Raw genomic sequence first — 16,417 nt, 5'->3', positions numbered from 1 at the left:
TGTGACGTCGGTGGGTAGGGTCTATAGTTTATACAGCGAGAGCGAGTGGATAGTGAGGGGAAGAGGATAGTGAACCTACACCGGCGCCCGAGATCCCGGAAATCTAGCATATTGTGTGCGTGACGTCACAACAAAGAAACAACCGGCTCAGTGCTTAGAACTGAATGGTGGCGGTGATGGCGGGCAATTTTGTTTCTAGTTGCAGCGACGAATCCGACGTAACGGACGTTCTTCTAATGGTGACGAGGAGAGTTATGAACCTTTCTTTGGTGTTTTGGGTTATTAATTTGAGCCCAAACAAAAGCCAATGCAGCCTAATGAAAGGATCATTGAGAGGAGCAATTACACTGATGAAACACCGGCAACAGATCGTGTGGGAAACACCCAATGGTTTGTTTTGCATTTCTTTTTGTGAAGCTGATACACAGTGAATGCAAAATAAAGTCATGTATAGAATAATTATCATTTATTGTGCTATCATAGGTTTTCTCTCTGCCAACTAGGCTCGAGCGTTTACATCACAGCAACACGGGATCATGCGAGATTTGCGACAACGCAGCCATATTGGGAGCACGTCTGCATCACGGGACATTTAAACTTAACGGCAAATACAATTCAACTACGAGTGCCAAAGATGGAAAAAAGTAAGGAAAACTTGCAAGTTCGATACAGAGACAAACTTGTTACCACGGCGAAGGACAGATATGTGAGCAAACTTAAGGACGTGAACAATGTTGACCCTTACGAGCAAGCCGAACACAAATGGAATAAAGATGTCGACAAGCTTCCACCACAACGCGAAATGGACATCATGCTGTAATTAGTGTTTGGTGTAAGTTACTACACTCATCAGCAATTCCGAAACTACAAATCGTTACAAGGTTACGAACAGTTTTGCTGCGGATCGGTGCAGGACCTGCTCATTATGACCGTAGCAAACGGCAACACCATCGTTCTTGCAAAGGTAGTCAATGTGTGTTTACATTTTCATTGTCATGAACATCTGAATTTGTGCTGTGCTGAGCTGTGATAGTTAAGTGACAAATCAATGCTGTGTTTTAGAAAACAGATTTGTTGCAAACAATGTAGCCTGTGTACAAATTCTTTGCCACTATCTCACGGCAACATGTTACAGCTTGTTCATTTAGAAACGACAGGAATTATGTCTTATGAAGACAATGCATATGTATGCATGCTAGTTGTTTAGCTGTAGCTATAGCTAACAACAGGCCGACTTAGGGCATAAAGTTACCAAAATTTCCCTAGACAAACAAAATTAACTTACCGGAGTGGAAGTGCATAGAGGAAACTGTGTAACTGGAGAATCAAACGTTATGCCCTTCTTTCTGATCGAGGCCACCCATGCCATTTTTCGACGTTTGGAAAGTTTAGATATGAGCTTTCCCTCGCCTTTTCTCCATGTAGGGGTCCGAAAGAAACTCAACGGGGTTCCGTCGAGCTGTACATTCTCCTTTCTATTCGATCGGTTGTTGCAATTCTTTACCGAACAATAATTTCTAATCATTTTTAAAGAGCGAACTGAGTCGAAATGCCTCACTGTTTATGTTTCCTGGAGTTCTGACACCGAACTTCCTGCTTCCAACATGGTGATAGGGGCGGAAACCTCGCGAGTGCCACGTCATACGCTCGAGCCTAACAGACACAAACATGAATGGGATTAGAGGATTTCTTCTATATATTTTACGAGCGATAATTTATACGTGTCCAGTCCTATATCCAATGCGTGATATGTTTTTTTTTTTCTTCTTCTTATAAAAGAGTACTCACTCTGGCCATTTCGAGTTTGGCTGCTCCGCTCCTTTGGTTAGCCTGGGGTGGTCTCATCAGAGCCAGTCATCGTCCTCTTTCTTGATATCTCGGGACATTTAGGTGGCTACGCGTGTATGGTGGGCACCGCATTTGCTTTCAGTAGCAATTTCTTAGCAAAACCTGATTTCATTTGTCCATAGTTCGAATAGCTTTCAGGTGTAAAATGCGCATCACACAAAACCGTGCCAGAGGCTGGGTCTGCAAAATTAGCCCTCTTAGCACGGACGAACTTTAGTCGTAGTCCAGCTCTTTTTCTCGCGTTCGGGAACTCATGGGTACTACATTGCGACAAATGGCTATTTGTAGACCACATAGCATGACAGGTTTGAACCATTTTAGCGATTTTTTGATAAAACACGAAGGGAACTCTCTCGTCGATAAACAACGATGGCACCTGCCACGACCTTTTGTTTCCCTGTTGTGACGTCTCCGCCCCATTCGGCTGTTTCCGGAATACTTTCAGAGATGTTCATAATTTTCGATCTATTTTCGATAATTGCTCATGAATGTGATTTATTTTTTGTTAACTTTATTAATATTTGCTATCTTGCCACATAACGGTTCTATTGATATCTCACCGCCCATTAGTATTATAATACCCTTTAAGAGGAAGGAAGGAGATGCTTTCCATTGAAATTAAGAAAGAAATCACAGAAAAATATGAGCGTGTTATGCACCAGTAAGTTAAGACTATTAAACAAAATCTTAAATAAACTATTTTTTCATAATTTGTTTTACATGTGCTTCTCAATTTTTTTCTGTTACGCCCCCCCAAGATGTTTCACGCCCCCCCAACTTTCTGTTACCACTGTAAATAGTATAATTTGTCTATAAAATTATTATGATATGTACACCTCTACATAACATTGTGTCCTTTTTTATATTAATATTGTATAAATACGTTCTATTTTTAATTGTTTCAGTGTCCCAAAGACGTATTTATACATCTTTTACGGGTTGTTTTTTTTTTTTTTTTAACAAGAGACCTCTGGGTTCTGATTCAATTTAGCACCAAAGTACAAAGCTGAACATCCATTTTAAAGCAATATAACTGGCCACTGGAGGGCAGTAGCGCATTTGGTAAGACCCGCAACCTGAGTCAACGGCAACGAACGGCCGGGCTGCACGGCCGGGCTGCACGGCCGGGGCGCCGGCGGAAGACAACCGAATGGTGTCCAGGATGCCAGGCGGCGGACGACCGAGCAGAACAACATCGAGGACGCCCGGGATGCCAGGCGCTGGACGACCAAGCAGAACGACCGGGACCACCACTACAGCGGACGATGCCGTTGAGTCCGTGCTGCTCGCCGAGCAGACCCCGCAGAGACTAAAAAAAAATCCATCTTTATGAGACAGGCGGCGATGACGGAAAAGTTTACCCGGCTGTCGCGGCCACAACAGCGTCATCTCTGTTAGTTATGTGTAAATATATTTTTACTTTGCTATCAAAAGCTCTATTTGTCTTGTTGTTTATGTTATTTTGTAAAAGGAAAACATTATTCAGATGTTTGGGATGTAACTAAAGCAAAAAATAGCTGTGTTAAAGTCAAATTAATGTTTGAAATGTATGCTTTCACAAAAAGCTCAATTTCTCTGTTTTTTTCATCAGAAATTGGGAAAATTGCTCAAACTAAGCTATTTTCTAATGCTGATTTCTAAAGAATGGAAGAAGATATGAACTTACTTTTTCGTCCTGCTGAAAGAAGAGAGTCAAATCTTGGGTGGGTTGCATGTTTATATAGCAATAGAACAGAATTTTCTGTGGGCCTTGCAAAATCAATCAAAATCCAGTAAGCGAAGGTGGTTGCACCGGCAAAAATGGCTGGGAGTGAATGAGTTAAACAAAAAAGTGTCATACATCAACTTCCAATAAAGTATAACTGTATTAACTTTGTTTTGTTTGAAAGAGAAACGACTTAAAGGGCATCAATTTTCCTGAATTAAAAAAAAAAAAAAAAGTCACATCCAAACTGTAAACATACACTCAAGGTAAATCAGGAAAAATAAAATGTAATAAAATCATTAAATAATAATGAATTCAAATTCACCAGCAAACAATAACTCAAAGTACAATATGCCAAACAATTTGACTGATAAAAACAGATATTACTAGAACAAAAAGAGTGTCATTGGAAAGAGGGACAGTTTTTATTTTTGTTGCAGGCAGGATCAGCTCCTTTTCTATGGTGTGGGTTTTTGTTGGTTTTCTCATTTTGCACTGAGCAACTTGGTATGCCACCTTATATGATGCTAACAGTGCTCGCTGGTTTACTGACGTAACACTGATTAAAGCGGTGACGATTGTTGGCAATATTCGCCACGTTTTCGATGAAATAAAATCAAGCGGCTTATCAATGTGATTGCGGTCTAATGTCTTTAAGTGACGTCTTCATTGATTTGGCTTCCTGTTGTCCGCTGCAAACATTTTTAGACACAGTAAACAGACTAGTCTTTTCCTCGTCTACCACTGTATTAAAAGTCAAAGCCAAAAGCTAATGTGCCATGCTCTGATTCACAGTACAAAAAAAGTATATACCGGTATTGGTAAAATTAGGCATTACTGTACATATAACGTCTACAAAATATAACAGACTTTGTAGGAAAAAAATGTGCATTACACTCCCGAAAGTACACTAATAGTCACAATGTAAAACCCATGTCACTTGATGAATAATCAAATTAAAACAGGTTGCGGCACATAAAGTGCTTAGTGAGCTCTACTTGGATAAGTAGACTTTATACAGTATTGTCTTTGCATCTATTGCATTCAAACTTGGCTCTTATATGACAAGTCATTGTTGCCACTATAAAATGTAAAATATGGATTGCTGTATCTCTACTCACAATAAATTAGGACAATAAGTAAAGACTATCATCTTACGTCAAAAAAAATTGAACATTTTGGGAATAAAAATATATTAAAGCCAACTTTGTCAATATGGGGGTCTTGTATTTGGTAGACCTACCGGTATTTAAAAAATAGCAGGTGTCAAAAGCGGTTCTCTGTGGCTAATTTATATATACAGTGGTAAGAAAACGTATCTGGACCTTTTGGAATTTCTCACATTTCTGCATCAAACCACCAGCAAATGTGATCTGATCTTTGTCAAAATCACACAGATGAAAAAAACTGTCTGCTTTAACTAAAACCACCCATTTATAGGTTTTCATATTTTAACGAGGATAGTATGCAAACAATGACAGAAGGGGGAAAATAAGTAAGTGAACCATCACATTTAATATTTTGGCAGCAATAACTTCAACCAGATGCTTCCTGTAGCTGCAGATCAGTCTGGCACATCAATCAGGACTAATCTTGGCCCATTATTCTTTAAGTCTGGACTTTGACTGCCACTCCAGAACATGTATTTTGTTCTTCTGAAACCATTCTGAAGTTGATTGACTTCTGTGTTTTGGATCATTGTCTAGTTGCAGCATCCATCCTCTTTTTAGCTTCAACTATCTGAAAGACGGCCTCAGGTTTTCCTGCAAAACTTTTGAATTCATTCTTCCATTAATGATTGCAAGTTGTCCAGGCCCTGAGGTAGCAAAACAGCCCCAAATCATGATGATCCCTCCACCATGCGTCACGGTGGGGATGAGGTATTGATGTTGGTGAGCAATTCCAGTTTTCCAGTTTTCCTCCACACATGACATTGTGTGTTACTCCCAAACAATTCAACTTTGGTTTCATTAGTCAACAAAATATTTTGCCAAAACTTCTGTGGATTGCCCAACTTTCTTTTTGCAAACATTAAACAAGCAACAATGTTTTTTTTTTTAGACAGCAGTGGCTTCCTCCGTGGAGTCCTCCCATTAACAACATTCTTGACCATAGTTTTACATATAGTTGATATGTGCACAGAGATATGGGACTGTGCCAGTGATTTCTGTAAGTCTTTTGCAGACACTCTAGGGTTATTTTTCACCCATCTGAGTATTCTGTGCTGAACTTTTGGCGTCATCTTTGGTAAACGACCACTCCATAGGAGAGAAGCAACAATGCCAAACTCTCCATTTGTAGACAACATCTCTGACTGTCGATTGATGAACATCCAGACTTTTAGAGATTGTTATGTATCCTTTCCCAGCTTTATACAAATCAACAATCCTTGACTGCAGGTCTTCAGACAGCTCTTTTGACCGAGCCATGATGCACATCAGACAGTGCTTGTCATCATGACAATTCTTACCAGGCGTGTATTTTATAGTGGGCACGGCAGCTTTAAACCACTTATCGGTTATTGGGCACACACCTGACTTAAATTGTTTGGTATAAATTGGTTTCAATTGCTCTTTAAGTCACCTTAGGCAGAGGGCTCACTAACTTATTTTCCCCCCTTCTGTCATTGTTTGCATGCTGTCCTCATTAAAATACGAAAACCTATAAATATTAGGGTGGTTTTAGTTAAAGCAGACAGTTCTTTTATCTGTGTGATTTTGACAAAGATCAGATCACATTTGATGGTGGAGAAATAACAAAAGGTTCATATATTTTTCCATACCACTGTTTTTATAAAATATTTCTGGACTTTTGTGTATACGTACCTAAAACGTAAGATTTGTGGACATTGCGCAAGAACCAACTGACGCTATTGCAACATGGGCTTAAATCCCACGCTCCAGGTACAAATCCATCATCTGCATGGGCTTCCAGCTGTGGGACAGCTGCAGCCATTATGTGGGAGTATCTTTGCAAAGATTGTGCAGGAGAGACCTCTGGAAGGAATCGTCGCTCGATTCTGGTATGAGAAACTCCAGCAGCAGGTCACAAATGCAGTAAATGAGATGCCTGCTCACAGACATACAGACACAAGAGATTATCAAGAACACAATATTGTACATTTTATTGCTTATGATACAATATTGTGATGTTTAATGTTATTAATGTAATTACCGTATTGGCCCGAATATAAGACGGTGTTTTTTGCGTTGAAATAAGACTGAAAAATAGGGGGTCGTCTTATATTCGCGGTCTAGACATTATACCCATTCACGATGCTAGATGGCACCAGATTTTTTAAATTAAATCGTTTTCTAACTGTATTTAACATTACAGACATAATACGTTACACTCATCCAGAGTCTTTAGTTTAGGCCAGTGCTTCTCAATTATTTTCTGTTACGCCCCCCCCAAGCAAGACGTAAATGTTTCGCGCCCCCCCAAACTATCTGCCTTCTCTGTAAATAGTATCATTTGTCTATAAAATTACTATCATAAATACGCATCTGCCTAACACTGTGTCCTTTTTTTCTAATAAAGAAAAAAAGTAACATAGATCAACTTATAATAAAGTATAACTTTATTAACGTTGTTTTGTTTGTAACAGAGAAGAGTTGACGAGCATCAATTTGCCTGAATTAAAAAAAAAAAAAAGTCAACGTTCAAACTGTAAAAATACACTCAAGGTACATTTTTGACCATTTGATACAGAAAAATAAAATGTAATAAAATCAGTAAATAATAACAAATTCGAATTGATTAGAAACATTCACTCATGAGGACAATATGCCAAAAAATTTGACCGAAAAAAACAAAAGTGAATAAAAGAAAAAAAGAGTGTCCTTGGACAGAAGGACAGTTTTTATTTTTGCTGCTCACACTCCGTATTACCTCCTTTGCAATGGTGTGGAGTTATTTTGCAATGAGCATGCGATCAATGCTCACTGGTTTACTATTGTTGGCAATATTCGGCACGTTTTCGCTGAAAAACAATCAAGCGACTTATCAATGAGATTGGGGTCGAATGTCTTTAAGTGGCGTCTTAATTGATTTGGCTTCTGGCTGTCCGCTATAAATATTTTTGGACACAGTAAACAGTGGTCTTTCATCATCACACACTGTATTAAAAGTCAAAGCTAAAAGGCAAACGGCACGAAAAAAGTGCATTCTCGGCGGCCGAGGTAGAACCGTAGGTGAGGGCGGTCGACGTGACGATCCCAAGCCGAAAATGGCACTTCTCGGGCGGCGACGTGAGAACCCGACAAGACCGTGGGTCGCTGCGTGAGTGAGTCCGGTCGGAAAACGGCTTTCGAATACGGCGGCGGCGCACTGCTCTTCATATCTGTTTTCTGTGTGCTGAGTGCTCTTCCTTAGTTCAAAAATACTGAACGCACTCTGTAAATGAGAGCGCCACTGCCACCCACTGAGTGGATGTGCAAGTACACGTTATTCCAGTACGGCAAAAAAAAAAAAAAAAAAAAAAAAAAAAAAAAGCATGTTCCCCGAGGACACATGCGCCCTCCCTGGCATCGCTCTGCGCCCCCCCAGGGGGGCGCGCCCCACTATTTGAGAAGTACTGGTTTAGGCTTAAGGTAGGGTTAACAAATTTATCCCGATAATGGCGGTAATTATTTTTTTTTAAATGTATCACGTTAAAATATTTAACGCAATTAATGCATGCGTTGCACGACCCACACACGCATTGTCGCGTTCAATCTGTAATGGCGCCGTTTTACCTATATAGAGGGATAAAAGGCAACGTAAAATGAGTAAAGTGAATTTTGACAGCCTTTGAGCCTTATTTTAACCGGCTAAAGCCGTACAATCCCTCGCCCTACGATTAGAAATATCATGGGAAGCAATGTGGGGAAGCAAGGTAGCAATTGATCTTTTCTTAACACCTTATGTTATTATCCAACGCAGAGAAGATATATCAATTGGTAGCACTACGCACAGTCATGGTTCCACTTCCCATCATGCATTTGGGCATGGCTACAGTATCATTTACCGAAAGCTCAACAAATACACTAGATGGCAATATTTAGTCACAATATACAAAGTCACAAGTCTTTCTATCCGTGGATCCCTCTCACAGAAAGAATGTTAATAATTTAAATGCCGTCTTGAGGATTTATTGTCATAATAAACAAATACAGTACTTATGTACTGTATGTTGAATGTATATATTCATCCGAGTTTTATTCATTTTTTTCTTAATGCATTGCCAAGCTGTATATGATCGGGAAAAATTATCGGGAGTGATTGGAATTGAATCGGGAGCAAAAAAAATCGGATCAGGAAATATCAGGATCGGCGGATACTCAAACTAAAATGATCGGGATCGGCTCGGGAGCAAAAAAACATGATCGGAACAACCCTAGTATTTTGCTTTCGTTTAAAACGTGTGAAGATGTGAAATGAGTACTACAACAGCACCAAATGAAAATGCAGTCAAAAGTTTAATGTCTCACTTGTTAATGTGGTGGTCCTGTAAAGACTCCAGCATGGTCTCCAAGCTCAGTCTGTACTTATCACTGCCTAACATGTCAGCGATGAGCTCTGTAGCCACAAACATCAGCACAAAGCAGACTGTAGGTCAAACTAAATGTGTCGAGCATTTGGGCTATTATGTGTGTTTTGAAGCAAACCAGGAAGGAGCTGCATGAGACATTCCAGGCATCGCTCCTTGGTTTCTTCCCTCTCTGCGGGACTGCGCTCCGGCTGTGGTTGGGCAGGCAGAGTTCCTCCGGGCCACACGGCCTCCTGCAGCACTTGGAGGTAAATCACCCAACAGGGGGCGCTGGTAAGATGGGTCACCCCGACGTCCATCCACCTAGGGTGAAAATCAAGTGAACGACGTCAGTGGCAATTGTAAGAATATCTGCTTAACACCAAGGCGTGACGTCTTTAAGCCATGCGTGCAAAATGATGCAACATAAGCAAGTGTGCTTACGAAGGTTAAAACAAAACAGCAGCTTGAATTACTTACTGGCATGCTCAGTGAGCACGAGACAACTTAGTGATGTTAACGACAGCAGAATACTGGAGCCTAAACAAGGGCAGTTCCCACAGATACTATGGTTAAACAAAACCCAGTGTTAATCATAGACATCCCTTGCTTGAAATCTGAATTTCCAATTTGGCATCAACATCGCATTGAAGACCAAAACAATTCTTTGGGAGGGAAATCTGACCATAAGCTATGCAGCATTCAGAAGTACTCATTTAAGTCTCCTTAATGTAGAAAAGGCCCAAAGGAGGATCATCTGTGAGAAGGAAACATTCACTGATTTTTGCAGTACTTTTAGCAAGGATCAAAGACTTACCAAAAAAGGGAAAAGTAAGAACATTTGTACCTAGTTATTTATAAATTAATTCCATAACCGGTCAATGTGCAATTGCAGGCACTGGCAGTCAGTGTTGTTAATCTTACTTTTAAAAAAGTAATTGCTGTAATTTTCGGACTATAAGGCGCACCCATAAACCACTGCCCGCCAAATTTGACACGAAAACGGCATTTGTTCATAGATAAACCACAGCTGTCCTCACCGTATTATGAGATATTTACACCAAAACATATTAACCTGTAAAACTTTTTTTGGCAGCGGCATCATAAGACTAAGACATAAGACTGTCATAAGACAAAACGAACCACCATGAAACTTTGAACCAATTGGCTTAATTGCTTCAAGAAGCTTAATTTGGCCATTACTGCTCCCTTGGGGGAGACAATCAACCTCTTCTGCCACCTGCTGTCAACACTGTTCTCGTCCAACATGCCTCCTAGCATGCATTGCAGCGCTGCAGATATATATAACAATCAACAACAATCAAAATTCATGTTCTGTGCTAATTATTTCTTCAGTTACTGTTCCAGTTGTTTCATTAATTGCTAGTTATGGTATTTGGTAACACTTTATTTGACAGTGACACCATAAGACTGTCATAGGACCATCATAATTATGACATGACACTACCATGGGCATTAATGAATGGGGTTGGTGGTGCGTCCCCTCTTCACATCCCTGAGGGCCGGTTGATGGGAGCGCGGGTGGGATGGGACCACCGTGGATCCCGGGGGGGCGACGATGGCTCCTTTGCTGGGCTGGATGTGATTGGGCGCGCTCAGGTGGGGGCTGCCGGTGCCGGGACTGGCGGTGGGGCAGCGTAGGGTCGGTTGCCAACGAGCTTACACTCACAAGGGATTCACATGATTACTGGGTTCTAGATCACAGAACTGATTTGTGTACACTCTACCCCTCCCAATCACTTAGCTTATAGACTTCCCCACCCCCTCCCCTTCTTTTCCTGGTCAACAGGCCCCCCACATGGTGTCAACCGGAAATAAATCTAGCTGACAATAGCACCGACATATTAATAGTTAGTGTAGGCGTTCAATTAATTTCTTGTTGTTGTTTGTTTCTTTTCTTTCTTTTCTTGTGTCTCTTTTCTGTTCCCCCATAACTCCTTCCTGTTCGCTGCTTTGTCATAATAAATGAGATATGTTGAATGATCACAATGGGAGTATGTCATACTCTCAATGTGAAACATTAAAACTGTTCAGATCAACCAGACACTTAGACTTTCGTTCTCCGTGTCAAAGAGCTGAACAGAACAGGTTTAAAAAAAAAAAAAAAAAAAAGAAAAAAAAAAAAACATTCCACTGATGTACTGATTTTTGTACTGAACCCGCACCGTGACCCCCGAACCGAAGTACGTACTGAATCGTAACTTGTGTATATCGTCACACCCACAATATATATATATATATATATATATACACACCGTAATTTCCGGACTATAAACCGCTACTTTTTTCCCTCATTTTGAATCCTGCGGTTTATAGTCCAGTGTGGCTTATTTGTTGATTTACTTGGGTTAATAGGTAACATTTTACTTGACAGTGGCGTCATAAGACTGCCATAAGACCCTCATAATTATGACATGACATTATCATGTCCATTAATGAACGCTTATGACAGATGTCATTAAGTGTCATCCGGCAAATTATGTCACTAAGTCCATTTATGTCCAGCTCGGATCTTTTACATCCATTCAAAAGGGAGATAATTTGTCAGATGATACAAAATTACATCTGTCATAAGCATTCATTAATGCTCATGGCAGTGTCTTGTCATAATTATGATGTTCTTATGACAGTCTGATGGTGCCATCTTCGAATAAATGTTACAAAATTCCATAACTAGCAATTGATGAAACAAGTAGAACAGTAACTGAAGAAAAAATTAGCACAGAACATGAATTTTGATGTTATTTACATCTGTAGCGCTGCAATGCACGCTAGGAGGCATGTTGGATGACAACAGTGTTGACAGCAGGTGGCAGCAGAGATTGACGGTCTCCCCAAGAGAACAGTGATGGCCAAATGAAGCTTCTTGAAGCAATGAGGCTTTGGAGCCATTTGGTTCAAAGCTTCATGGTGGTTCATTTCGTTTTACGACAGTCTTATGATGTCGCTGTCAAATAAAGTGTTACCGGTTGATATATTTTGGTATAAATATCCCATGATAGAGTGAGGACAGCTGCGGCTTATCGTCCCGTTGGGGCTTATCTATGAACAAATGTCGTTTTCATGTCAAATTTGGTGGGTGGCGGCTTATAGCCAGGTGCACCTTATAATGCGAAAATTACAGTAGATATATTTTTCAATACACAGGTGAGGCTCTGAATCTCCTGCCTTTGCTCTAGTTGTTTCGATTAAAAAACATCACGCAAGGTTCATGGATACGTCATTCAAAAAAAGCTCACCACGCTAAATTTGAATGCTAGCGAGAACGTGAATGCTCTGCTAACGCTCAGAGGCACCTAGCCAAACATCATTGCGTTTACACTGGCGTCACGAAACCCTTCCCCCTCCCGCTCTGCACTTTCCAGGGCAGGTAGTGACATGATAAGACAACTTGCACTTCATTCAACCAAATTGTGGTAACGCACTAATGCACCCCTTTACATTCTCAATAACGGTAACGGCGTTGCAAAGATGGGAAAAGTAATTACCATATTTTTTGGATTATAAATCGCAGTTTGTTTAATAGTTTCGCTGGGGGTGCGACGTATACTCAGGAGCGACTTATGTGTGAAATCATTAACACATTATGATATCATTTCACATGTTATTTTGGTGTTTTTGAGTGACACTGATGGTTTGGTAAACTTGTTAGCATATTCTTTATGCTACAGTTATCTGAATAACTTAATAGCTATGGCCACGTTCGCGTTCTGCCTTTGGCAGTGTGTGTTCAATTGTATTATTGACTTTTTTATATTAAAATGCATGCTTTTAGTCTGTGGCGCTTTCACGCCCAGTGGGGGCGCACTCGCACTTGTTTACGCGAAGAAGAGCGCTCACACGCCAGAAGAAGACGGACAGCTACGCAACGTCTCTGAGCGAGTGGGCGAAAGAGAGAGAGAGACAAGGCTGCGAACCTACGTTCACTGTTTATGCTTATAAAATATCTCTACAGAGGCAATGCCTGTGTGTATCATCTTTTCTGTTGTTGTTGTGTGTTTTCCACCCGCGATCGGACACTTACAGCCAGTTGTGTGGTTGTTTGAAGGATGTGCTAATGTTAGCGAACGCATGCTAACCGCCTGTGTCATTGCTGTAATAGCACTTAATTATCATTTATTTACGTTGATGCGAACCTGTTTGGTATCGAGGACGAAATTGATTCAGCAAATTATACGGACGTCCAGCATCGTCATTTGGGAGTTTAGCTCGCTGTATAGACCCTACTCACGTGACGTCACAGCCACGCCCCCGCGCCATGTTGTCCGTCTACTCGTCATGTTAATGCATTAGCGCTTCATAAATTCCTCCTATTATGGCGTGGTTTTCTGCTCGTTAACATTAATAATCAAAATGGTGAAGGCGTGTGTGGCAGTCGGTTGCAAAAACAGAGAAGATAGACGGAAAGACTTGAAGTTTTACCGTATGCCGAGAGACCCGGAGAGGAGAGCGAGATGGACTGCTGCAATTCGACGAGAAAACTGGGCTCCAAACGACTACCACAGATTATGTAGTAGTCATTTTATATCTGGTAAAATGCATTTAATATATATTTAGAGGGTTTTGGGCTGACAACCACAATTAAGATCATTGCTAGGCTAATCGCCGACAACATACACTCAGACGTTGTGAATGAACTACCTGAAAATATATAATTATAAGGGGATAATGAGACAGTTGTCATACAATTAATTTACAATTTCACTATTGAGGTCAAAAGCCAAAAAATAAATTAAACTAGGGACAATCTGGAGTAGTGCTATCGCACTTCATGTTTATTACATATTATATATGTATGTAGTGAGAGTGCTATCGCTAAACCATATAAACATTAAAAGCCCTAGTTCCATTGACAAATGACATGAAATACATTAGACTTGACAGTGGGTGTTAGCAAGAACAAAAGATTTTGAATTGAAAATTTCGTAACTCACCTTCCCGAGCACAAGATAGATTCCTGCCGAATTTTCGTGGACGAGGACCCGTTTCACCCAACCAGCAACGAAGTATTTATAAGCCTCCAAGCTCTTAAAGTTTTTCAAATTTTCGTGAGAATAGGCTGATTTTGTGTGGACAACATAGTTGTAAATATCAGGGTAGCAGATATCAGGCAAAGACAGCGAAGACAGCGGGTCGAAAAAAATCGATTTAGGCATCAAATATGGATCTGGCGAATGGATAAACTGAAGCTTTTCCACATAACGCCTTTTATGCAATGCATCCAATGAGTTTACAGCGTCAGATAACACCGGGGCTTCCATGAATTGCTCTATAACTTGCACGACTAATTGAAAACAATGAGAATAGGTCTAAAAAATACGGACAATGTGGCGCCCGGATACAGCGACACGTCATTTTGTGACGTAGGTGAGTAGGGTCTATAGCCAGGACCGAGCCGTAGCGTCCTGGTGTGGACAGTATATTCGCATTTCGTTGTTCATACACTGTACACTTATTCAGCATGTTGTTCTCTATTGCATTTTTATATTAAATTGCCTTTCAAGATGACATCTGTTCTATGTGTTGGATTTTATCAAGTAAATTTTCCCAAAAAATGCAACTTATACTCCGGTGCGACTTATATCCTTTTTTTTTTCTCTCTCTCTTTATTGGGCATCTTATGGCTGGTGCGAATTATACTCAGGTGCGACTTATAGTCCGAAAAATATGTTAATTAAATTACTCATTAAAAAAAAAATAATAATAACGACGTTAGAAACGCCATTATACTCCAACGCCGTTATTAACAACACTGCTGGCGGTCCCCTCTTAATTGACATCGACATTCTTATTCAGTTAATTTACCACCAACACATCAAGAAAGCCACCCTGTTGACAACAATCATTCAGACTCAAATTCAAATTTGCTATATTCAGCATTCATACATAAGAATGAAATGGTTGCATATGAAATTTATCCAAGAAGGCAGATTTTCATTGTTAAAAAAAAAAAAAAAAAAAAGCATGTTGTTAAGTGAGGGGGGAGTCGTGATTGATTCAAGTCTAACCTCTCAATAAAAGTGCCAAAGATAAGCCTGATGGCCTTCTGGATGTTCTCAGTGCACAGCCAACGCCACTGGTCCTTCATCAACAAGCACAAAATGTTCAGTGCAACATCCGCCACAGCTGTGTCTGAAAAGAAAATAAAGATTTGTTTGAATTAAAAAAAAAACAAAAACAAAACATAGCAGTACAAGACAAAGCGACACTTAAGTAGTATTTTTCGATGAGTGCAACTGCAAAATCTGGGCTTGGACTGCTCTCAAGTGAAACCACACTGTAAAAAAATTTCAGTGTAAAATATCGCTATCCAGCAATCCTCTGAACTTTAGTTTAATATAAAATATTTTAGGTACTACAGTATGAGTAAGACTTAATTAACTTACCATTTATAAATTGGTACACATAAATCCCAATATAAATTGAAGAACAAGCACTGAAGAGCAGCATATGTCATCTAAAGTCATCCTCTGAAGAGTCTCCAACATCCAAATTATGGGTAATTAGGTCCTCCAGGATTTGATGGCAAATTATTTGCGGTGTCTAGTTATTTTAATTTAAATTGGCAAAAAACATAGTCTATATAGCCACAATGTAAAATTGTCAGATTTCTGACCATGCTCCAATTTTCCAGTCAAAACTCATGTTGCTAACCCACAATGCATTGCTAACTACCCACAATGCATTGCTAACTACAGTAATAAACTGTTTAACTCAAAAACGGTATTTTAGTGGTGTTCAAAATTGGCCGTAAATTTAAAGCAATTTTTTAAAGTGCAAGACTGCACTAGACAGTTGAATGAAACTGTGAAATAAAAATTAAGTGAGCTCAATATTAGATGCATGTCTGGATCATGCATTGCATTTCTACAACCACTAGGTGACCTTTTACATCATGTTTGTGTTCAGCTGGTGCACTCATTACCTGGGCTGTGAGTTTTCCCACCAGTTGTTTTGTTTGTGCCTAAGGGCTCACTTTGCTTAGCCTGCTCTTTGCATAAAAGCCTTTCCTGCTCTAAGACAAAGTTCTCCAGTCTGGACAAGGACATGCCATTGAGAACCTGGAAAAAATTGCAGAAATACAGTGGGACAAAGAAGTATTTAGTCAACCACTAATTGTTAAGGTTCTCCCACTTGAAAATATTAGAGAGCCCTGTAATTGTCAACATGGGTAAACCTCAACCATGAGAGAGAGGATGTGGGAAAAAAACAGAAAATCACACTGTTTGATTTTTTAAGAAAATATTTGCAAATCATAGTGGAAAATAAGTATTTGGTCAATACAAAAAGTTCATCTCAATACTTTGTTATGTACCCTTTGTTGGCAATAACTG

The 16,417-nt window shown here is 39.9% G+C and overlaps 1 protein-coding gene across 4 annotated transcripts in view; it reads right to left on the bottom strand.

The window, feature by feature from the left end:
* Positions 1-6,244: 6,244 nt before the first annotated feature.
* snx19a (sorting nexin 19a) overlaps positions 6,245-16,417 on the bottom strand; it is a 112,999-nt gene continuing 102,826 nt past the window's right edge. For all 4 annotated transcript variants that reach the window (XM_057820680.1, XM_057820681.1, XM_057820683.1 and 1 more), the window contains 5 exons: positions 16,009-16,144; positions 15,092-15,215; positions 9,202-9,386; positions 9,025-9,112; positions 6,245-6,622 (listed from right to left, as the gene is read on the bottom strand). In XM_057820680.1, the coding sequence (XP_057676663.1) occupies positions 6,508-6,622; positions 9,025-9,112; positions 9,202-9,386; positions 15,092-15,215; positions 16,009-16,144 (648 nt within the window). In that variant the 3' untranslated portion in view covers positions 6,245-6,507. The remainder of the gene's footprint in view (positions 6,623-9,024; positions 9,113-9,201; positions 9,387-15,091; positions 15,216-16,008; positions 16,145-16,417) is intronic.

This window comes from Corythoichthys intestinalis, chromosome 18 (genome assembly GCF_030265065.1).
Source record: "Corythoichthys intestinalis isolate RoL2023-P3 chromosome 18, ASM3026506v1, whole genome shotgun sequence".
Lineage (NCBI taxonomy): Eukaryota > Metazoa > Chordata > Actinopteri > Syngnathiformes > Syngnathidae > Corythoichthys > Corythoichthys intestinalis.
Note: the sequence above shows the minus strand (reverse complement) of the source record. Positions and strands in the feature narration are given on the sequence as shown.